This window comes from Centropristis striata, chromosome 3 (assembly GCF_030273125.1).
Source record: "Centropristis striata isolate RG_2023a ecotype Rhode Island chromosome 3, C.striata_1.0, whole genome shotgun sequence".
Classification (NCBI taxonomy): domain Eukaryota; kingdom Metazoa; phylum Chordata; class Actinopteri; order Perciformes; family Serranidae; genus Centropristis; species Centropristis striata.
This window is the reverse complement of record NC_081519.1, coordinates 7,489,869-7,511,228: the sequence shown is the minus strand read 5'-3', so window position 1 is coordinate 7,511,228 and position 21,360 is coordinate 7,489,869. Positions and strand designations below refer to the sequence as shown.

The 21,360-nt window shown below is 40.0% G+C and overlaps 5 protein-coding genes across 6 annotated transcripts in view; 3 read left to right on the top strand and 2 right to left on the bottom strand.

The window, feature by feature from the left end:
• Positions 1 to 182: 182 nt before the first annotated feature.
• LOC131968827 (olfactory receptor class A-like protein 4) lies at positions 183 to 3,052 on the bottom strand. Its single transcript, XM_059329866.1, has 2 exons — positions 2,769 to 3,052; positions 183 to 1,712 (listed from the first exon to the last, which is right to left on the bottom strand). Exons 1-2 carry the CDS (start codon positions 2,853 to 2,855, stop codon positions 693 to 695), a joined length of 1,107 nt encoding a protein of 368 aa, XP_059185849.1. The 5' UTR covers positions 2,856 to 3,052; the 3' UTR covers positions 183 to 692.
• Positions 3,053 to 4,122: 1,070 nt separating this feature from the next.
• On the top strand, positions 4,123 to 6,363 carry fndc10 (fibronectin type III domain containing 10). The gene is made up of 2 exons (XM_059329672.1): positions 4,123 to 4,387; positions 4,554 to 6,363. Exon 2 carries the CDS (start codon positions 4,717 to 4,719, stop codon positions 5,737 to 5,739), a length of 1,023 nt encoding a protein of 340 aa, XP_059185655.1. The 5' UTR covers positions 4,123 to 4,387; positions 4,554 to 4,716; the 3' UTR covers positions 5,740 to 6,363.
• A 1,400-nt stretch (positions 6,364 to 7,763) lies between these two features.
• On the top strand, positions 7,764 to 13,010 carry ssu72 (SSU72 homolog, RNA polymerase II CTD phosphatase). The gene is made up of 5 exons (XM_059329934.1): positions 7,764 to 8,025; positions 8,985 to 9,128; positions 10,973 to 11,112; positions 11,232 to 11,350; positions 12,194 to 13,010. Exons 1-5 carry the CDS (start codon positions 7,946 to 7,948, stop codon positions 12,293 to 12,295), a joined length of 585 nt encoding a protein of 194 aa, XP_059185917.1. The 5' UTR covers positions 7,764 to 7,945; the 3' UTR covers positions 12,296 to 13,010.
• Positions 13,011 to 14,838: 1,828 nt separating this feature from the next.
• LOC131968863 (transmembrane protein 240-like) lies at positions 14,839 to 17,021 on the top strand. Of its 2 annotated transcripts, none has more exons than XM_059329910.1 (4): positions 14,839 to 15,040; positions 15,253 to 15,359; positions 16,488 to 16,696; positions 16,839 to 17,021. In XM_059329910.1, exons 2-4 carry the CDS (start codon positions 15,274 to 15,276, stop codon positions 16,976 to 16,978), a joined length of 435 nt encoding a protein of 144 aa, XP_059185893.1. In that variant the 5' UTR covers positions 14,839 to 15,040; positions 15,253 to 15,273; the 3' UTR covers positions 16,979 to 17,021. The 2 variants fall into 2 exon arrangements, with proteins under 2 accessions (XP_059185893.1, XP_059185891.1); XM_059329908.1 differs by having other exon boundaries at positions 14,841 to 15,142; positions 16,839 to 17,018.
• Positions 17,022 to 18,096: 1,075 nt separating this feature from the next.
• The window catches only part of atad3 (ATPase family AAA domain containing 3), an 8,459-nt gene continuing 5,195 nt past the window's right edge, over positions 18,097 to 21,360 (bottom strand). Inside the window, exons 11-16 of the mRNA XM_059329325.1 lie at positions 21,066 to 21,190; positions 20,621 to 20,672; positions 20,421 to 20,491; positions 20,169 to 20,336; positions 19,612 to 19,720; positions 18,097 to 18,898 (exon numbers count right to left, since the gene is read on the bottom strand). Of these exons, the coding sequence (XP_059185308.1) occupies positions 18,416 to 18,898; positions 19,612 to 19,720; positions 20,169 to 20,336; positions 20,421 to 20,491; positions 20,621 to 20,672; positions 21,066 to 21,190 (1,008 nt within the window). The 3' untranslated portion in view covers positions 18,097 to 18,415. The remainder of the gene's footprint in view (positions 18,899 to 19,611; positions 19,721 to 20,168; positions 20,337 to 20,420; positions 20,492 to 20,620; positions 20,673 to 21,065; positions 21,191 to 21,360) is intronic.

The following is a 21,360-nucleotide window of genomic DNA, read 5'->3' as shown; positions in this document are numbered from 1 at the left end:
TTTCTTTGCTGTGTCCAGTCCACTTCCTGCACACATTGTTTGGGGGCTACACACCGAGTTCAGATCCAGACACCTCCACACACTTCTAGCAGGTCATAAGTGATGATTGAAAGAGATTTTTTTTTTTTTACTAGTCCATACATTGTTTTACTAAGTATGTCACCCTTTATGTAAAACAATAAAAGTGTTTCTACAAATTTATACTACTTTACCTTATAGCAAAATGTTGAGAATCACTTACTGAGTTACCCAAGTTTTCTCTGTTTTTTACTCTATGTATATATTCCTCTAACATTTCACTTTGAAAAGTTTTTCTTTGGTACGAGCCGTCGTAAGTTTTTTTATTGTAGGCTTCTAAAGCATATTGAGACATTGTACATGATACTGGCATGAAGCAAAATTAATCTTATCTCAAACCAAAACAACAAAGACACTATGATACATTGGATTAATTGGATAGTTTTAACAATAAATGAAACCAAACAATTAACATGTTATATCTCAGTTTGACCTGGCTTGAACAATCTCAAAATAAGTAACAGTAATACTTGACAACAGTTCTTTCTTTCAGGAAAAACATGTAGTATGGAGCCTCTGGATACAAATGGAGGATGGCTCTGAGCTTATTTGGGTTTACATTTTTCAGATACTTTTCAGTACTTAAGTATCAATGCAGTCACACTTTGGTTCCGTCATTTCTTTGCTTTAACTTCCTTAACTTTTATAACCTTACAATCATTTTGAACATTAAAAACAGTTTGTTTTCTCGTCTTTCCTTTATTCTTTGGGGATTTATCCCCTTCTTCTCTTTTCTCCCTGTGACATTTAAAGACTTTAGAGCACATCAGGATCATACTTATGATTCTCCTCCTCAGCTTGCCGTGTCCCAGCGCCACCACCATGGGACTAAATCCTACAAACAGCGAGGCAGAGAAGTGGGCCACAGTCAGCAGCCCTTCAGCGTGGTGTCCCCCATCGTGGTTGTAGTATGTCACCGCAGCAACCTGTAGCGCCCAGCAGACCACGAAGAGCGACACCAGCGACATGATCACATTAGCTGCTTTGCGTTCAGTGGCCACGTGTTTGTCCAGCTCCCCAGAGGATTGTCCGGCGTCTCCCCCCGAGGTGACAGCTCGTATGTGTTTCGCCAGAGCGTGAAGTGTTGCCAGGTTAGTGCAAACCATCAGCACCAGTGGCAACACCTCGTTAAGTGCGAGCGAGGAGGAGGCGAAGGCAGAGCCCTGTTGGATGGAGGGGAACTCCCAGATACAGCCCAGGAGAGGCCTGGTGGTGCAGCTGATCACCATCAGCTCCACGGTGGCGTTGCCATGAACGTGAGTGCTATACACCAGAGCTGGAACTGAAAATGCCAGGTTTACCCCCCACACCAGCCCCAGAACGATCCAGACCCGCCGCCTCTCCTTCTGATGTGCGAGAGGTCCAAAGGCCCTGTGATGTCGTCTCAGGGTGGTGCAGTGGAAGACACTGAGCGCTAGAGTCACCCAACAGCCCACAGCTCGCCACCAAACCCACAGCAGCATGAAGACTCGGCACCAGCCCGGAGACAGGGACACATCCAGGCCCAGGTCCGACACAAAGATGGGCACTGTGCGGAAAAGTGAGGTCAGCAGGTTGGCCAGTGACAGGTGCACCAGAATAGTGTCAGAGGGAGGAAGTCTCCGAGACGGACTGTCAATGGCCGACTGAAGCACCTGAGAGTTGGAGCAAGACAGACTGAGAAAACAATCCTACACAAACATTTAGCTCAATCAACAAACTAGAAAAGTTCACTCAGTAGGGTGTCCCCTCCTTCACTACCAAACAGAGTGGAGTTGAATCTCATTCAGTTGTCTGGTGACGAGAGGGGTATAAACCTGGATAGACATAAAATAACACTTGTGCTCCTTGGTGGATTATGGGATGGCCCTATCACAGGAGACATTTGGACAGATTCAGAAAATGTGGTAAATGTAATTTTATTAGTACATCTGGCTGATAATTACTGCCTTTTGTTATTATCCTTGTTTTTTTAATAGAGTACTTCTTCTTATACAGACACTAGCTCAGAGCGGGACTGTGTAGCAGCCAGGGAGCAGTTTATGAGCTGCCGATTCCTTCCAATTTCCTTTTGTTGACTCCAGCCTTCTGGTTGGGGCAATCCAGAGACCCACAGTCACAGTTTTTTACTAAAATCTATGGTTATCATTTAGCTCTAACTGCTTGCTCCCACCCACAAGTTAAAAACCTTAACACCTCCTGCTCCTGTAAAATGTGTGTTGTCCAATGGAAGTGGCTCACTTACAGTCAAGATGGCAGCAAAAAAAGGGTTTTATTAATTTTGTATCATACCTAACTTTATCAGATCTGAGCATATCAGGTATGAAATAAATCTACAGATGCTCCGGCTCAAAATGAGGCCAAACATTTTTTATGGATGTCAACAGTGGCCAAAATGTATCTTACAGCTGACTTGGTAAGACTTTTTTTTTTAGCTATGGGTGACTGCTAGAAATGCCTTGCAATGTTTGTTTTTTTTGCAAAATGTGGGGCTGTCTTAAGGAAGGAGTCAGTAGTTCATGTTGATCAATCAATATTAGCGTTTTTTTTTTTTATAAAAAAAATGTGAATCAATGCTACCACAAGATGTCCTTGAGCATACAGTCAGAAATGTGCACAAAAAATATTAGACTACGCACAATTAGCCACAGACAGACAGATACACACATGACCGAAAGCATGATAATATAACATGTTTTATATCTTCTCACCACATGGATGACCAAGATGTTTCCCACGATGCCAGAAAAGACCAAGAGTCCAAACAAAATAGCCTCGACAGTGAGGACCTCTGACATGGCATCATCCTCTGCATGGCAACATAGTTTGCTTTTTCTTTGTCACAAGTGAGAGTGAAACATCAGGGCTTCACGTACACCACAGCCGCTGCTGGTGGTCATGATGATGTTTTATATATACGCACACAGACAAACAAATAAGTTTGTCATGCAGAAACTTTCTTGCTTGCTGACGAGGCTCAAGGTCAATTTAACCTGATATGTTGATGCTTTGAATGTACATGCAGAGGCAGGCACTTTCCATGTCTTCTTTCTGCATCACCGACCATCTGCAAATGCAGCACTCTCTTGACCTGAACGACTGCATCAACAGGTGTGTGTTGCTGCTAATAACAGCCTTTTCCCATTAAATTGTTATAACCAAATCAGTGGTTAACTTTGCTATGGTAATGCGTGGACTATGTTCCACAGTTTAACTCAATAGATAACAGCTAGCATCTTCAGATATAACATTAACTACAGATTTACCCAATTACCCTGTGCAACCTTTAAGGGACTGGTGGAGCTTAGTCAGTCCCACTGATGCAGAAGTTTTCCTCTTATTACTCAGCTATTCTTTCTCTCCCCTGGTACTAATTATTTACTGAGTTGCTCTCAAGTTTCTCTCTGGTGACAGGGCAATTATTGCTTCAAATAATCTCAAATAAGCACTGCTTCATTTAATGTATTCTGGAGATCAATGATGCATCTTGATCATAAAAAAAAAATTAAATTCCCATTGATCATTATCTTTGTTCACGATTATTTTATACAGGAAAAAATATTTTTTAGAACCGCATTCAAGACCTCTACATGTCAGAATGCTGCTGGGTGTATAGGGGGTGAATAAATTAAAGCAATTCCTGTACTGTGTACTGCAATCTGTTACACTGTCACTACAGCAAAGAATACACGTTTTTACAGAGGTCAGAGAGCTTCTGTATAATGTAGTGCTTATCTTTGAAGCTGTAGTGTGAGGACAAAATGACTGAGAGATCTCCTGTTACATCCCTTTCTACAGAAACATCACATTTACTAAAAAAATAAATAAAATAAAAAAATTGAACCAGCAACATTATTTCAAACACATTTGTCTTTCTAGGATCTTAAATGTCAAAATAATACAAGATGAGGACAGAGATGGCCAATTATAAGGGAGACTTGTTTGGAGTTTTTCCTGTGGGTGTTAAAGGACGAACAGCAGCCCTGACTTAGTGCGTACTCTTCCTGGACCTGCAGGTGAGCAGCACAGGTGGGATGCAGGTCGGTTAAAAACGCTCCAGCATTCAGCGTGGTCAGGACTCTGCTTGTTGTCTCTGTTATTGACAGACACCTGAGGCACTGTGTGGGTTGATGACTCACAAATCGACTGTTGATGACTACAAATATTTTGTGCACGCACCCACGCTTCCCAAGCACACCGCGGCGCGCGCTTCTCTACTCCACGTGCACACTCGCACAGCAGGCATCAAAGCCTTTACGTCAAGCCAGACAGGAAGACTAAAGCGAATTTAATGGCATGATAGCCGGGTCCTCTCGTCCCACCGAAACAAGTAAGTGATTTTCATAAAAGCCTACTTGTCGGAAGCAGCAGTGATGTGACTTTTATCGCCGCTGAGGCTTTATTAACTTCATCCTGCACGCTCATCCTATGCAAGGTCATACTCGGATCTCTCACTGACAGGATGGCCGCATGACTAAATGTTATTTCTGTCGCAGATGCATGCATACTCCTCTCTCCCATGGACGAGCTATCCTGTTTTACACGGATTTCGTCGTGTGCAGTGAGGCAGAGCTGATCTTATGGCAGACATCAGCCCGCCTTGTACCATCGCCCATCTGATCCACTGTGAGAAAAAATAATTCGACGAGAGAAAGTGAGATGAAAAGCCAACAACGACCATCACTGCTCGCCTTATCGGCACTCCTGCTCTGCACATTTCACCAGACAGCTGGGTCCAGCAGATCTCATCGCAGCAGCTCAACATCATCAACAACAACATCCCCATCAGAGGCTGGAGGCAGGAATCATTCAGGGACCCAAAAACAGACTAACATCAGTTCTAACCATGGCAATCACAGCCTTGAAAGTAGGCCATCGCCAAAGCTAAAAGAGGTAACAGGCCAAGCGAATAGCTTCTCTTTCAACACCAGCAGGGGCAATATTACTACTGTGATATCTGAAAGGTTTGGCCAGGCACCAAACCGGAGCCTGGAGGAAGAGGTGTCACCACTGTGTGCCTACCGAGTGATCGAGGGAGGCATTGGGGGGCAGCTGTGCTTTCGACACACACTGTTTGGGCACAAGTGTCATCAGGGAGACTGCAGGACAGTGGTGTCTTTGGGGAGTCTGGTGGCGAATATATTCATCAATGGCAGCGTACTGTTACAGTGGACCCATGAGGGAGAATCCACAACGACCGGCCGAGACATAAAGACAAAAGAGACTGCAGCTGGTGTCGGAGATGCGGCAACAAATTCAACAAGACAGGAAACTCTAAGGTCAAATACTGTTTTCGGTGGCCGACGACATCGGCGGGCAGGCTACGAGTTAAGCTGCTGGTGGAATGGAAGCTACACTCAGTTTGAGTGTGCTGGTGTCCATCTTGGATCTGGCTGCAGGGACTTTCTCTTCACTGAGCTGCATGAGAACATCCCCTACCGCTTCTGCCTGCGCTCCCTGACCCGCCCAGATCAACCTCAGAAAACAGACCAGCGGGACTGTGTGGAGTTTACCCTGCCGCCGTCTGGGATGCAGGACATTGTGATTGCCATGACAACGGTTGGGGGAGCTATTTGCGTGATGCTGGTCATCATCTGCTTGCTGGTGGCGTACATCACAGAAAACATCATGAGCCCTACGACGCAGCACGCATACTCCTACCGCACTCACTCGCGTCACTGAAGTGACACTGATGCACCTACATTTAACATCCATGGTGACCATATCTAATCTCACAGTCATAGTCACTCACTGTCAGTTATACTTAACTTTTCAATCATCCACTTAATGATATACACATCCTGTTATGACTGAATTGAAGCACAAACAATTGTGGCTCTGCAAAAAAAAAACATGCCTTGTCAACCTCTGCGAGGATGCACTGAACCAAAAGTACTGATAACCTGCATTTACTATTAACCAGTAGTTTACTGTGTTATGTTTCTGTTCAAGGTTGTCTCTAATTGAGTCTGTCAATCTGTGTGCTGGCAGCATTTATACAGCAATACAACTAATTAAATGGCTTTTGAGTGCATCAGAAACAGCAGTTTTTGCTAAACATGCAGTCGGTGGAAGTGTCCGGCCCTTGTTGCGGCACAGGAAAATAAAATGTGACTGAATTTAATTTTTCGACAGGACTACACCATCCCATCGTCTAGTTTTGCTTTTGGGTTTGCATACAGTATGTATTTGTACCATTTTGTGAAGGGCAATACAATCTGGTGTACAATCTCCAAATACTGTGCCAAACATCTTGAGTTATGTCCTGCTGTCAGTGAATAAAGTACCATGAGGTCATTTGTAATACTTTACAGCTGTCTGTTTTTTTTCCCTTGTGTGTGAGAGAGTGATTGCATGTGTTCGTCCTCACATCTCTGGACAATTTACAAGAATCAACAACAGACAGGAATCAAAATTTCTGCATAAATACAAACCCTCGCTAGGTGTCTGATGTAGGTCAATAACTAGGACTTGACCAAATAATTTAGCTCTTGTATGCTTTTCTGGATGATTAACCCAGATACAAAGCTATCCTAAAATATGATCAGATCAGAAGTGTATTTAACACAAATTAAAGGGAGGAATGTCATCAAACAGCATGCATGTACACACTATGCCTGCCTGTGTTGACAACACTGTGAACACATTGCCAACTTGTAGGCCTTATTAGTTATAAGGTTGTCATATGTAACGATACCACACGTTTAGAATTATACTATCTCTCTTAATTATCCATTTGATAGTATCCCAAGTGACTGGAGCTGGAGGCAAAAGCAGGCACCACTACATGGTATTTGTCACAGCAGCCAGTGAGTGACTTGTCCACTGCAATGTGTTTACAAGTGAAGCACCATGGAGGGGGCAGAGGAGGGGGGCGGGTTGGATGGCTATGATGTGTGAGGCGTTTTTTAATTTGATGACATAGATGAGTCACAACTAGTCAACTCTATTCCAGCATTGGCCTTGCAAGCTTCAGGACTAATTTAAAATGTTGAGCCATTTTCAAATTATAAAATGCAGATTTTTAAAAATTTGATAAGAAAGGCCAATATTTATACCAGCATTGGTGTGTCTCATGGCAGTAATTTTATATAATTTAGTTTAAAACTCAAAAAACATGTTTTACATTTACATTTTACATTAAGTCATTTAGCAGACGCTTTTATCCAAAGCGACTTACAGAAAAAAGGGAAACAATCAAGTTATAGAGCGATAAGAGCCATTAGTGCAGCAATAAGTGCTAGTGATAATTATTCTTTGTGGAGTAGAATTTTTGTGTTTAAATGTACCACCTAGAAAATATTTTTTTATGCTTTTTGCTGCCATTATTAGACCAATCGGGCATTATTATTTTTATAGGGTTTGAGGTAACGTTTAAAATCCTGGTATGCAACAAACTTAATTTGTAAAGACTTTATTTTTATATGTTGTCTTTTTCACTCAGTTTTATTTTTAGAAGTTAGTTTTTAACTTGAGTCACCATTGAGTCACAAATTTGCCCCTATTTTTGGAAAATGCCCCGGGTGCTCTCACAGCCACTTTCAGTGTAGTAAAAAATATGTCTTTCAAGGAAAAGTCCTATTTTTCACACAGCCTGTTTGTTTACTGACGTCACACGTCTACGTCGCCACATTCTACAGCGTGACAAGCCGGAAACCCCGCCCTCAAATGACATCACCTGATAAAGCGTAGTTCACTAACGGCTCTCCGCCATTTTAACTTCCTGCATCAATAGAAGACGAGCTAATCGCACAGTATTTGTACTCGAAACGTTTTCTGAATTATCGTAACAAAAGGGGGTTGTCTCGTTTGTTTTTCTTACAGGGATCAAACTTACTACCTCTGTATAGTTTCTGTCGTCTCGGTTATTTTCAGCCAGAGATTCGCGATGCCGAGCCACCCGCTGCGAGTAGCGGTTGTGTGCTCGAGCAACCAGAACCGCAGTATGGAAGCGCACAGTATCCTCAGGTAAAGACGAGCCGCCGGGAGGACAACCGCGGGAAAACCACCCCGAACTAACCCAAATCTGAGCCGTTTTCTAGGCCGGTCACGAGTTAAGCCGACACATTGACAGGCAATCCGTCCGCCGGGCCTCGGCGCGGTTAACAATGGACCCGCTGTTGTCGACTGTCACACCGGGTGCCGGGGCGTACTTTAAACGCTTTCTAACTAGTTTTCAGGTTCGCGGTTGACCAAAGTGAATAGTCACACAGTTTTGTTTTCAAAATAGATTATGGCCTTTAAAATACCGGCCCAAGTTGTTTTTTTTCTCTCCCCACATGTTGACTAGAGCGCCCCCCTGTAGGGAATATTCCGGAAGGGAGGAACTGCAGCTTGTGTAACTTTGTGAGGTTTACCAGCTCTGATCAGTCCCCTTGTTCACACACTGTTTACAGATATGCTGTGAATTTATTTGTTTTTAACCTAAAGGGTTGTGCTCTTTTGAAGCTGTCAAAGATGTCACACTTGACCTCAGTGCTAATGGCTCTTCTCTCTGGAAAGCAGAGCACCGCTGACTACCGGCCAAGAGTTACACCCTTGTGTTTAGCGGAAATTAGGAAAAAAAAAACATCGTTTTACCAACTTTTTAAAGATATCTATAGGCAATACAATTCTACAGATTCTGACAGCACGGGAGGGAGGAGCTTAAATGGACCTACGCACTTTAAGCAGTGCAGTAATTTCTTAATTAAGCCTGCGACATAGAACAGGACCAGGATTTTTTTTTTACCTAGTATATGGGGCCATTTGAGAATCTGACTACATTGGGCACCTTATGCTTAAGGTGTCAGTGAAGATGTTTTATTGCTTATGGCATCAAAAGATGCTGATGGCTGCATTCTGCTTGTATCTATTTTTTTCTTGTGTCTAGTGCTGATATCAGAAATGGTATGTAATTTACTGTCTTGTCCTCTTCATCTTTGCAGCAAACGTGGATTTGATGTGCGTTCATTCGGGACAGGGTCTCACGTGAAGCTACCCGGTCCTGCCCCGGATAAGCCAAATGTGTATGACTTCAAAACGACATATATACAGATGTACAACGACTTGGTCCGCAAGGACAAGGAACTGTATCCCCTTCTCACTCACTTTTACACACAGACACACACACACTTATACTCCGGCCAGAAAAGTGAACATGGCCCATGTAAATGTATTGTGCTGAGATATTAATCTTTTTGGAATTCATGTAAGTGTGATGGCGTTTGAATGGCACAGCAGACGGAACTGCACCGATGGGTAAATCACATGCAGGGATTTTAAAATGTGTTGCACTTACTTTGTTGTTGTAGTTACTTTGTTACTAAACATATAATACACAGAAGGTGGGAAAACGCCTTGCAATGCAACAGTAAGTGCAATTTGGTGAAGTTTTTTGCTGAGACAATCAGATTTAGATCTGTTCAGTGTATTTGCAAGGGTCTCCATGTTGCCACCACTGGTCCTTGCTTATGCAGTTTCCCTGTGTTTCCATTTATATATATATTTATTTTTTTTTCCCATTGATTTATATTTCTACAGATTGACTTGCACCAGCAAGTTCTACAGAAAATATTTAGTCTTTCTAGCATTCAATCTAGCCCACCTGTCTCTTCTAGTTGTTTATTACTGTAATTAACTGAATAGCTGGTGCATCTGTAATAAATGCTGTAAAACTAATACGAATACTGAAATCAAACTCTACGAGCAAAGACAAACATTGATCTAGACTAAACATCTAATGGCATTTTACAAAAGCTTATCAAGAAGAAAATCAACAAATGATTCATTTGATTAAGATATTATTGACTATTGTGCTCCCAGAGTAGGTTGGAGAAGATTATTTGGGTTAGTTGTCATTAGTGAGACTGTATTATTAGGAGACGTAAAAACTGCTATAGTGAGTGATTTCCACCACCTTTTCTTCACACAAATTGTCACACAAAAGCTGCCTCAAAAACTTAATCAAACCTACTTTATTTTTTGTTCCTGTCAATAAGTACTGCTCTTTTTTTCTTTTTTTTCTTAATTGATGTAGTTCAAATAGTCAGTCTAAAGTCAAACCTGCCTCTTGGATTTTTATATTTTTTATATATGTTTTCTTGAGTTACTGTGGTTTAATACGCTTCTTGTGAAATTCTCAGCTCAAAAATAGGCGAGATAGACTTCACCAAATTTGTACTTGCTAGTGATTAAACTGTATTGCAGGTGTACATTCTGCTAACTCACGGTAGGTTGTTTGTATTCCTGCATGTCAACGGTGTTTTTAAAAATTGTAAACTAGCTGCCCTGTAAATCCCAGTGTGTCATGAATAGCAGATGTACATACTTTCTTTTATAAAACTAATGTATTTTTGGAACTTTGCATGGATTTCCTAAAAAAAATATAGTCCACTGTTATAGACAATGCACTTTGGTGGTTGGTCTCTTTTTATTCTTATATTTGGTAATGTCTTACAGTATGGCCACAGTGACAGAAAAAACATGTTCGCTACAACATGAAGATAATTATAAGATCTGATTTGATGACAACACATGTTGGTCTGCCAGTATGAGATTGGCTTGTTGACAATATTATAGTTAACAGTTTTTTATAGTATAAGTTTCACACATTACTGGTAACGCCCTATAATGCAGTTCTATTTTTTTTATTTTTTTGGTGCATAAGATCAGAGTGGTAGTTTTTTCAGATGCCACTAGAGGGGGCTGCTGTTCATCTAATACAAACTGATAAATCCAAGTGTGTACACTACAAAGAATATATGCAGTCTCGTTCAAACAAATTAATGTTTAACAAAGTCTTACTGGGAGTTTGAGGCATTCTTTAGTGTTTTGTTGTATGAAGTCCCATCTCTGATAGTGTGATAAGCGTGTTCTATTACCTTGAAGTGTTTCTCCCGCTCCTGCTGTGTTCCTTGACCTCCCAATTCCTTAGATACACACAGAACGGCATCCTGCACATGCTGGACCGCAACAAGCGCATCAAATCAAAGCCGGAGCGCTTTCAAAGCTGCAAGGACAAGTTTGACCTGGTCATCACCTGTGAAGAGAGAGTTTATGACCAAGTGCTGGAGGGTGAGGCATAACAAATGTCCAATCACTGAATCATAGTCATTTAGAGTTCCTGACACTCCTTACTTAATGAAATGATTGTGTGACACACTGTTTCTCTTTGATCTGTTGTTTCTCTTCAGATCTGAATTCAAGAGAGCAGGAGACTCTTCAACCTGTTCACGTCATCAATGTAGATATTCAGGATAACCACGAGGAAGCCACGCTGGGCGCCTTCCTCATCTGTGAGCTGTGTCAATGTGTGAGTGTCTCCTACTGGAATTCTGAATTACTGTTGTATATGAACACTGCGACAGAGTGCAATAAACCTGCTGTTAAGTCTTTTATGACATTGTGGTTTAATAATGAGATGTTTACGGTATACTGTATTCATATACTTAAGCAATATAATAATAAAAAATCCTATGTATGTACTGTATATATTCAGACAGCAAATAGAACATTTCCTAACATAAAATGCAGCTCGAAGTGCTTTATAAGAAAAACAAATCGGTATTAAGGAGACACAAGGAGAGGAAACTATTATAAAATAAAATCCTTAAAGAGATTTTTAAAAAAGTATAATACTAGAAATAAAAACAAGTTTATAATGGTAAAAATGTATAAAAACCACAAAACTGAAGGGGAAAAAAAAGGAAATCTCATATATATTCACCCTGATTTAAAAATAAATACATAAAACTTGGTCACTGTATAAAACAAATAAGTGCATCAAATTAAGATTTGAGCATTTATTTACAAACAAAGGTTATCAATGTAAAATATATTGTCTTTGTCCAAGTTTCAATTAAATATGTCTAAAGGGATTAGCAAATTATCACATTTTATTTACACTCATTTATTTAAGGTCCAAACTTTTGGGGGAATCTGGGATGTTTGTGATGGAAGTTTGTTCCAAACCTTTATTGCGTGACAACAAAAATGGACATATAAGCCATCTAGTATATTTCTCAAATGGATGATTCCGTTTTCACCTAACGGAAATGCTGCCAGTGCTGTAAAACGGCGTGTTGCTTTATAAATGGTGTGCAAATTGATTTGAGTTGAGGCTGTGTTTAATGTGCTTCCCCCTCCACCTCTGCAGATCCAGCACACTGAGGACATGGAAGATGAAATGGATGAACTCCTACAGGAGTTTGAGGAGAAGAGCAACAGGCCTTTTCTCCACACTGTCTGCTTCTACTGATAAACATTAGAAATCTGCAATAAACACAGACCCGGGTTACAAGCAATCAAACCATAGTATATGGACACACACACACACACACACAACACACACACACTTCATACTCCTCTGTCTACAACACAGTACATACACATTGTGTGCCTACACAGCCACACACACACACACACACACACACAGCTTTGGTCAGGACCTAACAAATGGCTGCTGTTGGACATATGGGTGATGATGGGTTTTTCCTCTATGCAGAGGACAGACTCGCTGCTCTCGCTCTGCCTTCATTTCTCTGGATCAAGGTCAGGCCAAGGTCCTCCCTCCATCCCAGTCCAATGAAATCACTCAACCATGTCTCCTCAGGGAGAGCCATAACACCCACACCCCTGTTTCAACAACTCCTCAACCAGCCCCCTTTTGATTTCGTTCAGTACGGCATATGAATGCTGATTTTTTTGTTTTCAGCAGTATATATATAATTTTAATTTGTTCAAGCATATTTGTCAGATTTATATTCCTGACTTGGGACAGTGTAAATGTGTTTATCTGAGACGGACAGGGAGGAGAAGTAATGAACTGAATGCGTGTTTCTGTGCGACCATGTGTTGTAGATTAGTTCATTAAGTTAAAGGGGGTGGGCTAATAATGAATAACCAAACATAGACCTCTCTGAGGCTCTCCTCCAGTGTGTTTCAGATATAATGTGTTGATTCATATTTAAACTTGGATATGCTGTTTTTCAGGGCATAGTATGTTTTTTCTTTTTTCTTTTGTAAATGTTAAAGAATTGAAGCATTGTAATTATTTGCAAACTGCGAGCTCAGCTCAGAGTGCCTGATTTTTCTGTATGTACATATGAATCCTCTAAAGAAAGAAACATCTCTAAAAAAACAGGTCATGTCTCTTGTTTTTTTCTTTGCCAAACTCTTCATTCATGGTGATTTCGAGTAAAATTGAAAATGGGTATTGTTACACAAAGATATTGGCCTTGATTACATAAAGTAACCATTGTCAAGCTAACTATATTAAAAGTACCATTATTTAAAAAATATAACAGGTGGATATTAGGATAATGCAACAATAGTTAGTTTTGTTCTTGTTCTTTGAATGTGATGTTTGATGTTTATTGTGCAGTATGATGTACATGTAGAGTTTTACTATGCATGTACATCACATACTGCAGAACATCGTTTTCATATTCTGCAGAAAGTCAATCATGGTCTAGTATGCAACTTATACAAGTTAGATATGCAACCCCCTAGTACACATACAATAAGAAATAACTTTCCAGCACTTTAACATTTTAATGAGAAAGTGTTTGCATGTGCATCATTTCTGGAGTAGATGAAAATTAGATGATGTATGTTAATGGAAAAAAAAGATGAGGAAATTGAACTTACAAACTGAATATTTATGTATGTCTTATATTCTTATATTAAATTACATATTTCTTATATTTTTTATTAAAGGGGACCTGGAGGGGGTCTTTAAATCAAGTCCTCAATTCGGCTTTTTTATTAAAGTAATTCATGTTACCACCATCAAGTTAGTGGTTCAGTGACAGAAACCCTATGATTGAGGTGTGCTAAATTAAGCATAATTACAGTAAATGTGTATGTAGAATTAATTATGTATTTAATGCTTTACTGTATCTTATTAACTTAGTGCTCAGGCAAACTCATATCCAGATGAAGTTACCCTTCACTTACTAGATGACCTTGGCATTAATCTGCATACATTAATAGTAGGCTACATAAATAATGTTAGAGGTAATTGGGTAGATGATACCAAATCGTCACACTGTTAAAATAATCGCCTAAGTCATTTTTTGTCAAAATTGTTTGTTTTTTGCCTAAATCATCTCCTCATGACGCCAGCCACCTATGGTAAAATTGCCTACATCCTCAGTTGATCAGATCATGTGATTTTACCCCTTTAAGATCATCACTAGAGGGAGATTGTTTAGTTATCAGTTTAGTTTATCAGTGTTTTGTTGTTGACACTAATATTGGTAACACTTTACTCCAAGGTGTCTACATAAGAGTGACATGGGCGTGTCATAAACATGACATGGGATGTGTCATGAACATTAATGACACTTTGAAGTAACATTAATGCTCATGACACTTGTCATGTCATGTTTCTGACAGGCTTGTGTGACTCTTATGTAGACTCCTTCAAAATAAAGTGTTACCATATCTTGCTTAAGTCACAAAGGCATGTTCAAAAAATTGCCTAAGTCATTTATTTCTTTTAAGTTACATAATTTACACACAGTGTTATTACTATGCCAATAGCCATCTTTTGTTACATCCTTTTTGAGTGAAATGATCAATAAATGTCATATGTTACACTTTTTGTGAAGTTTTTTGTGTTTCCTGCAAAACTTGAAAAAATGAGTTAGGCGATTATTTTAACAGGGTGACGAAATATAAATGTCATTTTTGGACAAAATGTACAACAAATATAAGAATTGTCTACTATCTTGACAAACTAACGTTAGCCTGAACAACTTGATTAACGTTACCAGGGTGACCGTTAGTTTAAAAACAAATGAGGGAATTCGAATTAAATGTTATCATCACGGCAGCTGGTAAAAGTTACCATAACAGCTTGTTTCGTTAATATTAAGCAAAAAAAAACATCGATTTGTTAAACGACCTGTGACTGGGGAAATCCATCAGAGACTGCTCCACAGCGCCGTGAGACGGCTGAGCAGGAGGAGCCCCGCTGTGTGTTGGAGAGCAGTGATGTGTAAGCGAACTGATGCTGGACCTGAAGGCACCATAGTTCAGATTTTTTCCGGATATTAAACACATTAACGCTTTTCAGTCGAGTGAATCGATAGCAGATAAGGTACCTAATCAGTATTTAAACTCGTCTGTCGCTCGTTGTATTGGGGATATTACAGTTGTGGCAGCAGTGCAGCGTTACCTCAGCGTACTTTTGTTATTGTTTTGCTCCAGGTTGCGACTTTTCTGACGGACATGAACGCGCTTTTTGACAGCATTCACAACTTCATCCTCCCGTTACTGCGAGGAGAGGATGGAGTCTGTGCCTGCACATGTGGACGGTAAGATAAATAAATGAGTGTAACCTGTTTTTAACTAAGAAAAACTATTATAGTGTATTCCTAAACTTGCTTTTGATGCTGTTAAGATAAGTGGATAATGAGCTATATACAGGATACTGCAATTTTAACTTTTTTTTTAACTTCTCACTTAACAGTGGGTAATTATGTCATGTCTCTCAGGTCAGAATATACATTTTCAGTATCTACTCAGTGTGTAAAAGAGATGTTCAGATTTATGAAGAGATATGGACTATGTTTCACCAACATGTTCCCTCTGGTTTCTGTGACTTCAGGTGGTTTGTGTGGTTTTTTGTTTTATTTATGACATGTCAAATTTCAGGGTCATGCAGGTCAGGTGTAGGTGATCTCCTGCTGTGATGGACAATGAATGCAATGAAGTTTGAACTTACATTTTGGCAATATGGTGAATACCCTACTTAGAGACACAGCAATATATCAGTAATTATTTTTAGCTGCTGTTATCCCAAATATTTTTGTAGTTCCCAGTATTTGTAAGCCTGCGGCTATTGCTTGTGAAACTTATTTGGAGAATTTCAATTAACTGTTAAATTATTTAGAGACTTGAAGGGTCTTCAAAATGCATTTTAAAGTTTGATGATTTTTTTCTTCCTTCAGGTAAAAGGGATTCAGTTCATTAAAGCAGAAGTTGGCCAAATACAGTAATCATATCAGGAAAGGCTAATGGCATATTTTAAAATTATTGACTTTTGTTCAGGCCATTTGCTAATTTAATTGATCACTAGGTGAGATGTGTCAGAATCAGTATGGTTTATTACTACCTCTCCTTATAAGTTTTCCAGGCCCTGATAAGATGGAGGATTACACAAGATATTATGAATAAAACAAATCTTAAATTTACGTAAACTGTGTCATATGAAATAATGCATTATTCTGCAAAAGAGGCTTTTAATGCTTAAAAGTTGACATTTTGGAAATAAATAGTTTTAAGCAAACAACCATACATTGTAACCATTATACAAATACTAATATTGTATTATACAGCAGGGAAGATATCCAATATAAATATAATAAATCCAATCTTTCAGCAGCGGTTCGTTTTTTATCATAACTGTGTGCACATCTCCCAACATTGGCTGTCTGCTGCAGGCATCAAGACTATCATGTCATTCCATATGAGGAGGATCAGTCCGTGGTGGATTTCAGAGAAAACTCAGTTTTGGGAGACGTCATGACCCGGCAGGAGGTGAACATGCTAACTGGACTGGTTTTGGGTTTCTGCATCAACTTTTTCCTACAGTGGCTGGATAGGATGTGGCTCTCAGGGCTCAAACACTGGAGGCTATATCAAACAAATGGTGAGTAAGGAATCAACTAGAACACTCAACCCTCAAACACAGACCAGGCCTCACACGTATTAACTGCATTAAATACACAGTAACACACTAATACAAATTTAAGAGCCTTTTACCAGCCCAGTTTCCCTGCTTTTCTTTTCAGATGTGGGTTTCTGGTCGTGGGTGCCTAAATTCAGAAACACAAGAAAAAAAGTCACGCTCTTAGATCCAAACCACACGGAGGACTCCAGGAGGAACACGCTGCAGGAGCACACTGCACATCAGTCAAGTTACCTACCATAATTGTTATGACACAGATTAAAATTTGGATAAAATTCAGAACTTACTTTGTGTGCAGTTTTTTTCCATTTAGCTTATAGCCAATGTAGCTCTGATTTAATACAAATATAAATAAATTATTTTATATATTTTAGGGCATTTTATGCTTTTATTGTGTAGCATAATTGCTTACTAAGAGTTTTGAAAAGTATAATATTGATGCAGCAGGACCAGGGTTATTATTCCATGTATTCTTCCGCCTTGTCAAAACCTGGCACCTACATTGCCCACAATGCAATGTTTCCAACAACAGCTTAGTTTGAGATTTAGGTGTGTTTTGCCAATGTAGCCTAGAGCACAGATGAATTAGCCACTAGATCTGGTAAACTCACTTCTATCAAACTCCACGCCCCTATTTCAAACTGCTCCCTCTGGTTTCAAATATACCGGTCAATGTTCTTGGAAATCAGTGGGATTCCTCTCTATCAGTAAACTCTAGAGGAAATTTGAAATGAGGTGACCTTGTTGCAGTGATGTTAGCACATTGGAAAACACTTGACAGGTTCACCTGGGGACTTGATGTCCGAAATGTTCGTCTGACCTACAGTGCATACCACTTGCAGGTTTTTCATTAAGAGTATGTCTTGCAATTATTTTTCAATGCAGGTTTTTTTCTAATCATGCTAGTTAAATCTTTTCCAGACTGGTTATTTATGTGAACCTTTACATCAACTTACATGAAGCCATCCTATAATGTCTGACAGGAGTTTTATCATGGGGCCTATTCCAAACCAAGGACAGCTAAATGCCCTTGACTTTGCTTTGTATAAGACGCCTCCTGAAGCCCTCAGCCATTATTGTGAAATATTGAAATCCCATGTGGATTCTATAGGATGGGATACGCTGCCTCATCCAATCTTGACCCCTCCTCTCGCCATTATGTATTATGTTGCCATACCCTGTCTTTTAAAAGCATATATATATTTATAATGCCTGACAATGTCATTGCAAGGTTTGAGCGAAGCATTATATAAGGTTTTTGTATGGAGGTAATGCCACTGATTGTTCATATCGGAACGCAATTTTTCCTCAACTCTGTAATATCATAAAGCACCAGTACCCCAAAAACATCAGAACATCTGTTTATAAAAACACAGATCTTTTTAATCATTTAGACAGAGACGTCACTGTGCACAACACTTATATACTGTTAATACAGACACACAGTCTGGTTTCTGTGTAAAGTACACTTTTACAATGTATACATTATATATTAGAATCAAAGAGTCTCAGGCGTCATTTGTGTTTTGTAAAGTTAATTGATTATCTACCTCGACCTGCTGAACTCTTCTTCTGTCACAGACAGTCCAACAGACTTTAAGACATGAACTGACAGACCCATTAAAGGGACAGGACACTAATCTTTCTAATCCAGGCTGCCCCACTGAGCAAATCTACAACTCAAACTGGAGTTCCGTCCTTTGGAGAAGTAGATCCAGTTTTATCTTCCTTTTCCTTCTTGCCCTCATCGTCAGTGGGGGCAGCGGGCTGGGCTAAACTATCTGATGCCGTTGCAGTTTCTGCTTTGACAGCTTCTGCTTCACAGTCCTGACCAGCTGGGGCGGCACTTTTGCCTTCTGCCGATTGGTCGATGTCTGAAGGAGGTGGTACGCTTTCACTTTCACTCTCTTCTTTCGTATTTATCTCAAGAACTGGAGCGATCACCTCCTGAGCCTCAGGTGCCTCGCCGACGGGCAGAATAAAGCCCATTTTGCCTCCGGCGATTGTCCCTTCAGCGGTGGGAGGTGTAAGGGTCTTTGCCTGGGCCTCCTCGTCTCCATGCAGCCAGTCCATCTTCTGAAGGTGTTGTTTGACAGCGTCGTCAACTCGAGCATCGATCATAGCTTCTGTCAGGACGCCATCTTCAGAGGAATATGCTGCCGCCTACAAGAAATTGAGTCAACGCAAATGTTTGATACATTCATTTACTTCAAGAAAATCTTGTGTAGCACTTTGAAGCTAAGGATTTTGACGTATAACTGCAGTTTAAAAAAATATATTACAGCTATAGATTTTTTAAAAACATGGTTTCATTCAATTGTGAATATATTATGAGCAAACTTTTGTAATGTCGCCAAAAAGAAAAGTGAATGAAGGCCTGTTTCCATCAACTGGTCAGGGGAGTGTAAACCAGGCTAAACGCACGTTTGTCAGAAGTTGGTGCTGTAATAAAAGGAGTAGAAGTAGTATGGGTGCACCTTAGCCATCTACTGTAGTAAAATTGAAAAGGTCATCTGGAATTTGGTTAAATTGGACAGTTCAAAATTGTGCTTTCATGTAAGCATTTATTGGCCATATTTCATGCTGACCAGAGACAAAGACCAATTAATACAGTATAATCTATATTATTAGGATGATGCTGACAGCAAAACAGCTGATCAGCCATCAGTTTTGCTGCATCAGAACTTGCTCCATGAAGGATTTTTCTCTATCCCATTTAGCACATTTTTTCAAACAAAAGACAGAAATCACATCAAGTGAGAATGAAAGCTTTTTTACACAATTGCTTTTATCAAACGCTGCCATTTCCATTTAGCTTTTCTAATATGATGCACATAAAAACATGAATGGAAACAGCTGTGACAACAGGGACATACCTGCCAGGCCACACCCAGCTTGGAGATCTCTCTTCCTGACATGCCTTCTGTCCGCTTCGCGATCTCTGAGCATTTTATACCGTAGTCAAACTGTGCCAGCTTCATCCTCCTGCACAAACAAACAAACATACATTAGAGGGTAACAAACTAAATGATTTCCCCACAGTTTAGTTAGCCTAGATGCAATTTCTTTCCCACTTTGTTGTGTTTTTGGAGCTTGTTTCATTGCCTCTTGGTCTGTGTGTGGATATTGCCACCTTTCAGCATCCATCACACATCTGGCCTCTGTGTAATTAATGCCTCAGCAGGGCTGGCCCGCTCCAGGGGCCCAGCAGGCGCTTTCTTGGCATTTATCTCACAAGGGTCGTAATCTAATCCTCATCCTGGCAAAGCCATGACTCCATCAAATATTAAACAAATCACACAGAATCAAAATGAACATCTCTATGTGACACAGTGGACTGGGCCTAATTACTCGTGTCAGTATACATCCCCTGTGTGCGGTGGCTTGGTGCCCTATTTTAACAGCTGTGTTGCTGTGTGGGGATTGTACTCACTGCCTCCCTCCGGTGGCGGGCTCCAGCACATATTTGTCAAAGTACAACCGCACTAGCCTCTCCCTCTCATCAGGACCCGGGAGAGCAAAATTCACTATTTCATCTATACGGTCGTTTATGGCCCAGTCAAACTGCTCCGGTTGGTTACTGGCCAACACCAGCATGAACCTGGAAGAAAAACAGAAATTGAGCCACTTAGAAATTTGCAAAGGTTGTGTATCATATTAGCACAGGACGTAATTTAATTTTTACTTGTTGCTCTGCTCTCCAGTGCGATACAAGAATGCATTCAAAGTGGCTCTGAGGTCTTCACTGATTTTCTCCTAGAAAAAACAAGCAAAGATTGCATGTTATGTAGTTAACTATAAATAAAGGACATTTTAGAGGGCAGGAAAATATATTTTATGACAAAAACACTTAAGGTTTTTGAGAAATTAAGTGAAAAGACTTACAGTGGATCTCTTGCGAAGGAATGCATCAGCTTCATCAACAAAAAGTAGAAGTCTGTAACAGGATAAAAACACACAATAACATTTATCTATTGAGTTTATAATAATAAATAATAATACATTTTATTTAGAAGGCACCTTTCTTGGCACTCAAGGACACCGTACACAAAAGAGAGAATAAAGAAACAATAAAATACACAAAAAATAAGCACTATTAAAATAGATGGGACAGGGCAATTGGCATCAGAGGGAATAGGCAGTTTTAAACAGATGTGTTTTGAGTTGTGATGTGAAATGGGGGAGTGAATTAATGTTTCTGAGTTGGGGTGGTAATTAATTTCTAGAGGCGGGAGCAGAGCGGCTGAATGCTCTGCTCCCCATGGAAATATATATCAGAGTGTTGTTCTTTATGCAATTGTTCATTTGACGTGATGTTTTAATAGCCTACCCGCGCCGACTTGTGCCAGCCCAGTCAAACACTTTATGCATGGCGGTCACACCGTCACGGCCCATGGGTGCCACGTCACCACCAGTCATAATAGCGTAGTCCATCCCAGAATGCATTGCCAGCTTCTACTCGATAAAAAACGAAACGTTTCACAGTTAGACAGAGCAAAATTTAAACTTTAAACATACGATCATTGACGTCTTTTCATAGTTTTAAATATGCCCTGTCTTCTTATTTTGAGTTAAACTGCACATGTTTCAGATAATATTATCTCATATTTATTCATTTATTTAAA

Coding starts and splice junctions, on each gene's coding strand:
- LOC131968827 (XM_059329866.1), bottom strand. CDS start 2,855: ATGTCAGAGGTCCTCACTGTCGAGGCTATTTTGTTTGGACTCTTGGTC. Junction 1,713..2,768: donor ACATCTTGGTCATCCATGTG/GTGAGAAGATAT, acceptor TCCAACTCTCAG/GTGCTTCAGTCGGCCATTGA.
- fndc10 (XM_059329672.1), top strand. CDS start 4,717: ATGAAAAGCCAACAACGACCATCACTGCTCGCCTTATCGGCACTCCTG.
- ssu72 (XM_059329934.1), top strand. CDS start 7,946: ATGCCGAGCCACCCGCTGCGAGTAGCGGTTGTGTGCTCGAGCAACCAG. Junction 9,129..10,972: donor GTCCGCAAGGACAAGGAACT/GTATCCCCTTCT, acceptor CCAATTCCTTAG/ATACACACAGAACGGCATCC. Junction 11,113..11,231: donor TTATGACCAAGTGCTGGAGG/GTGAGGCATAAC, acceptor GTTTCTCTTCAG/ATCTGAATTCAAGAGAGCAG.
- LOC131968863 (XM_059329910.1), top strand. CDS start 15,274: ATGAACGCGCTTTTTGACAGCATTCACAACTTCATCCTCCCGTTACTG. Junction 15,360..16,487: donor TGTGCCTGCACATGTGGACG/GTAAGATAAATA, acceptor TGTCTGCTGCAG/GCATCAAGACTATCATGTCA. Junction 16,697..16,838: donor GAGGCTATATCAAACAAATG/GTGAGTAAGGAA, acceptor TTTTCTTTTCAG/ATGTGGGTTTCTGGTCGTGG.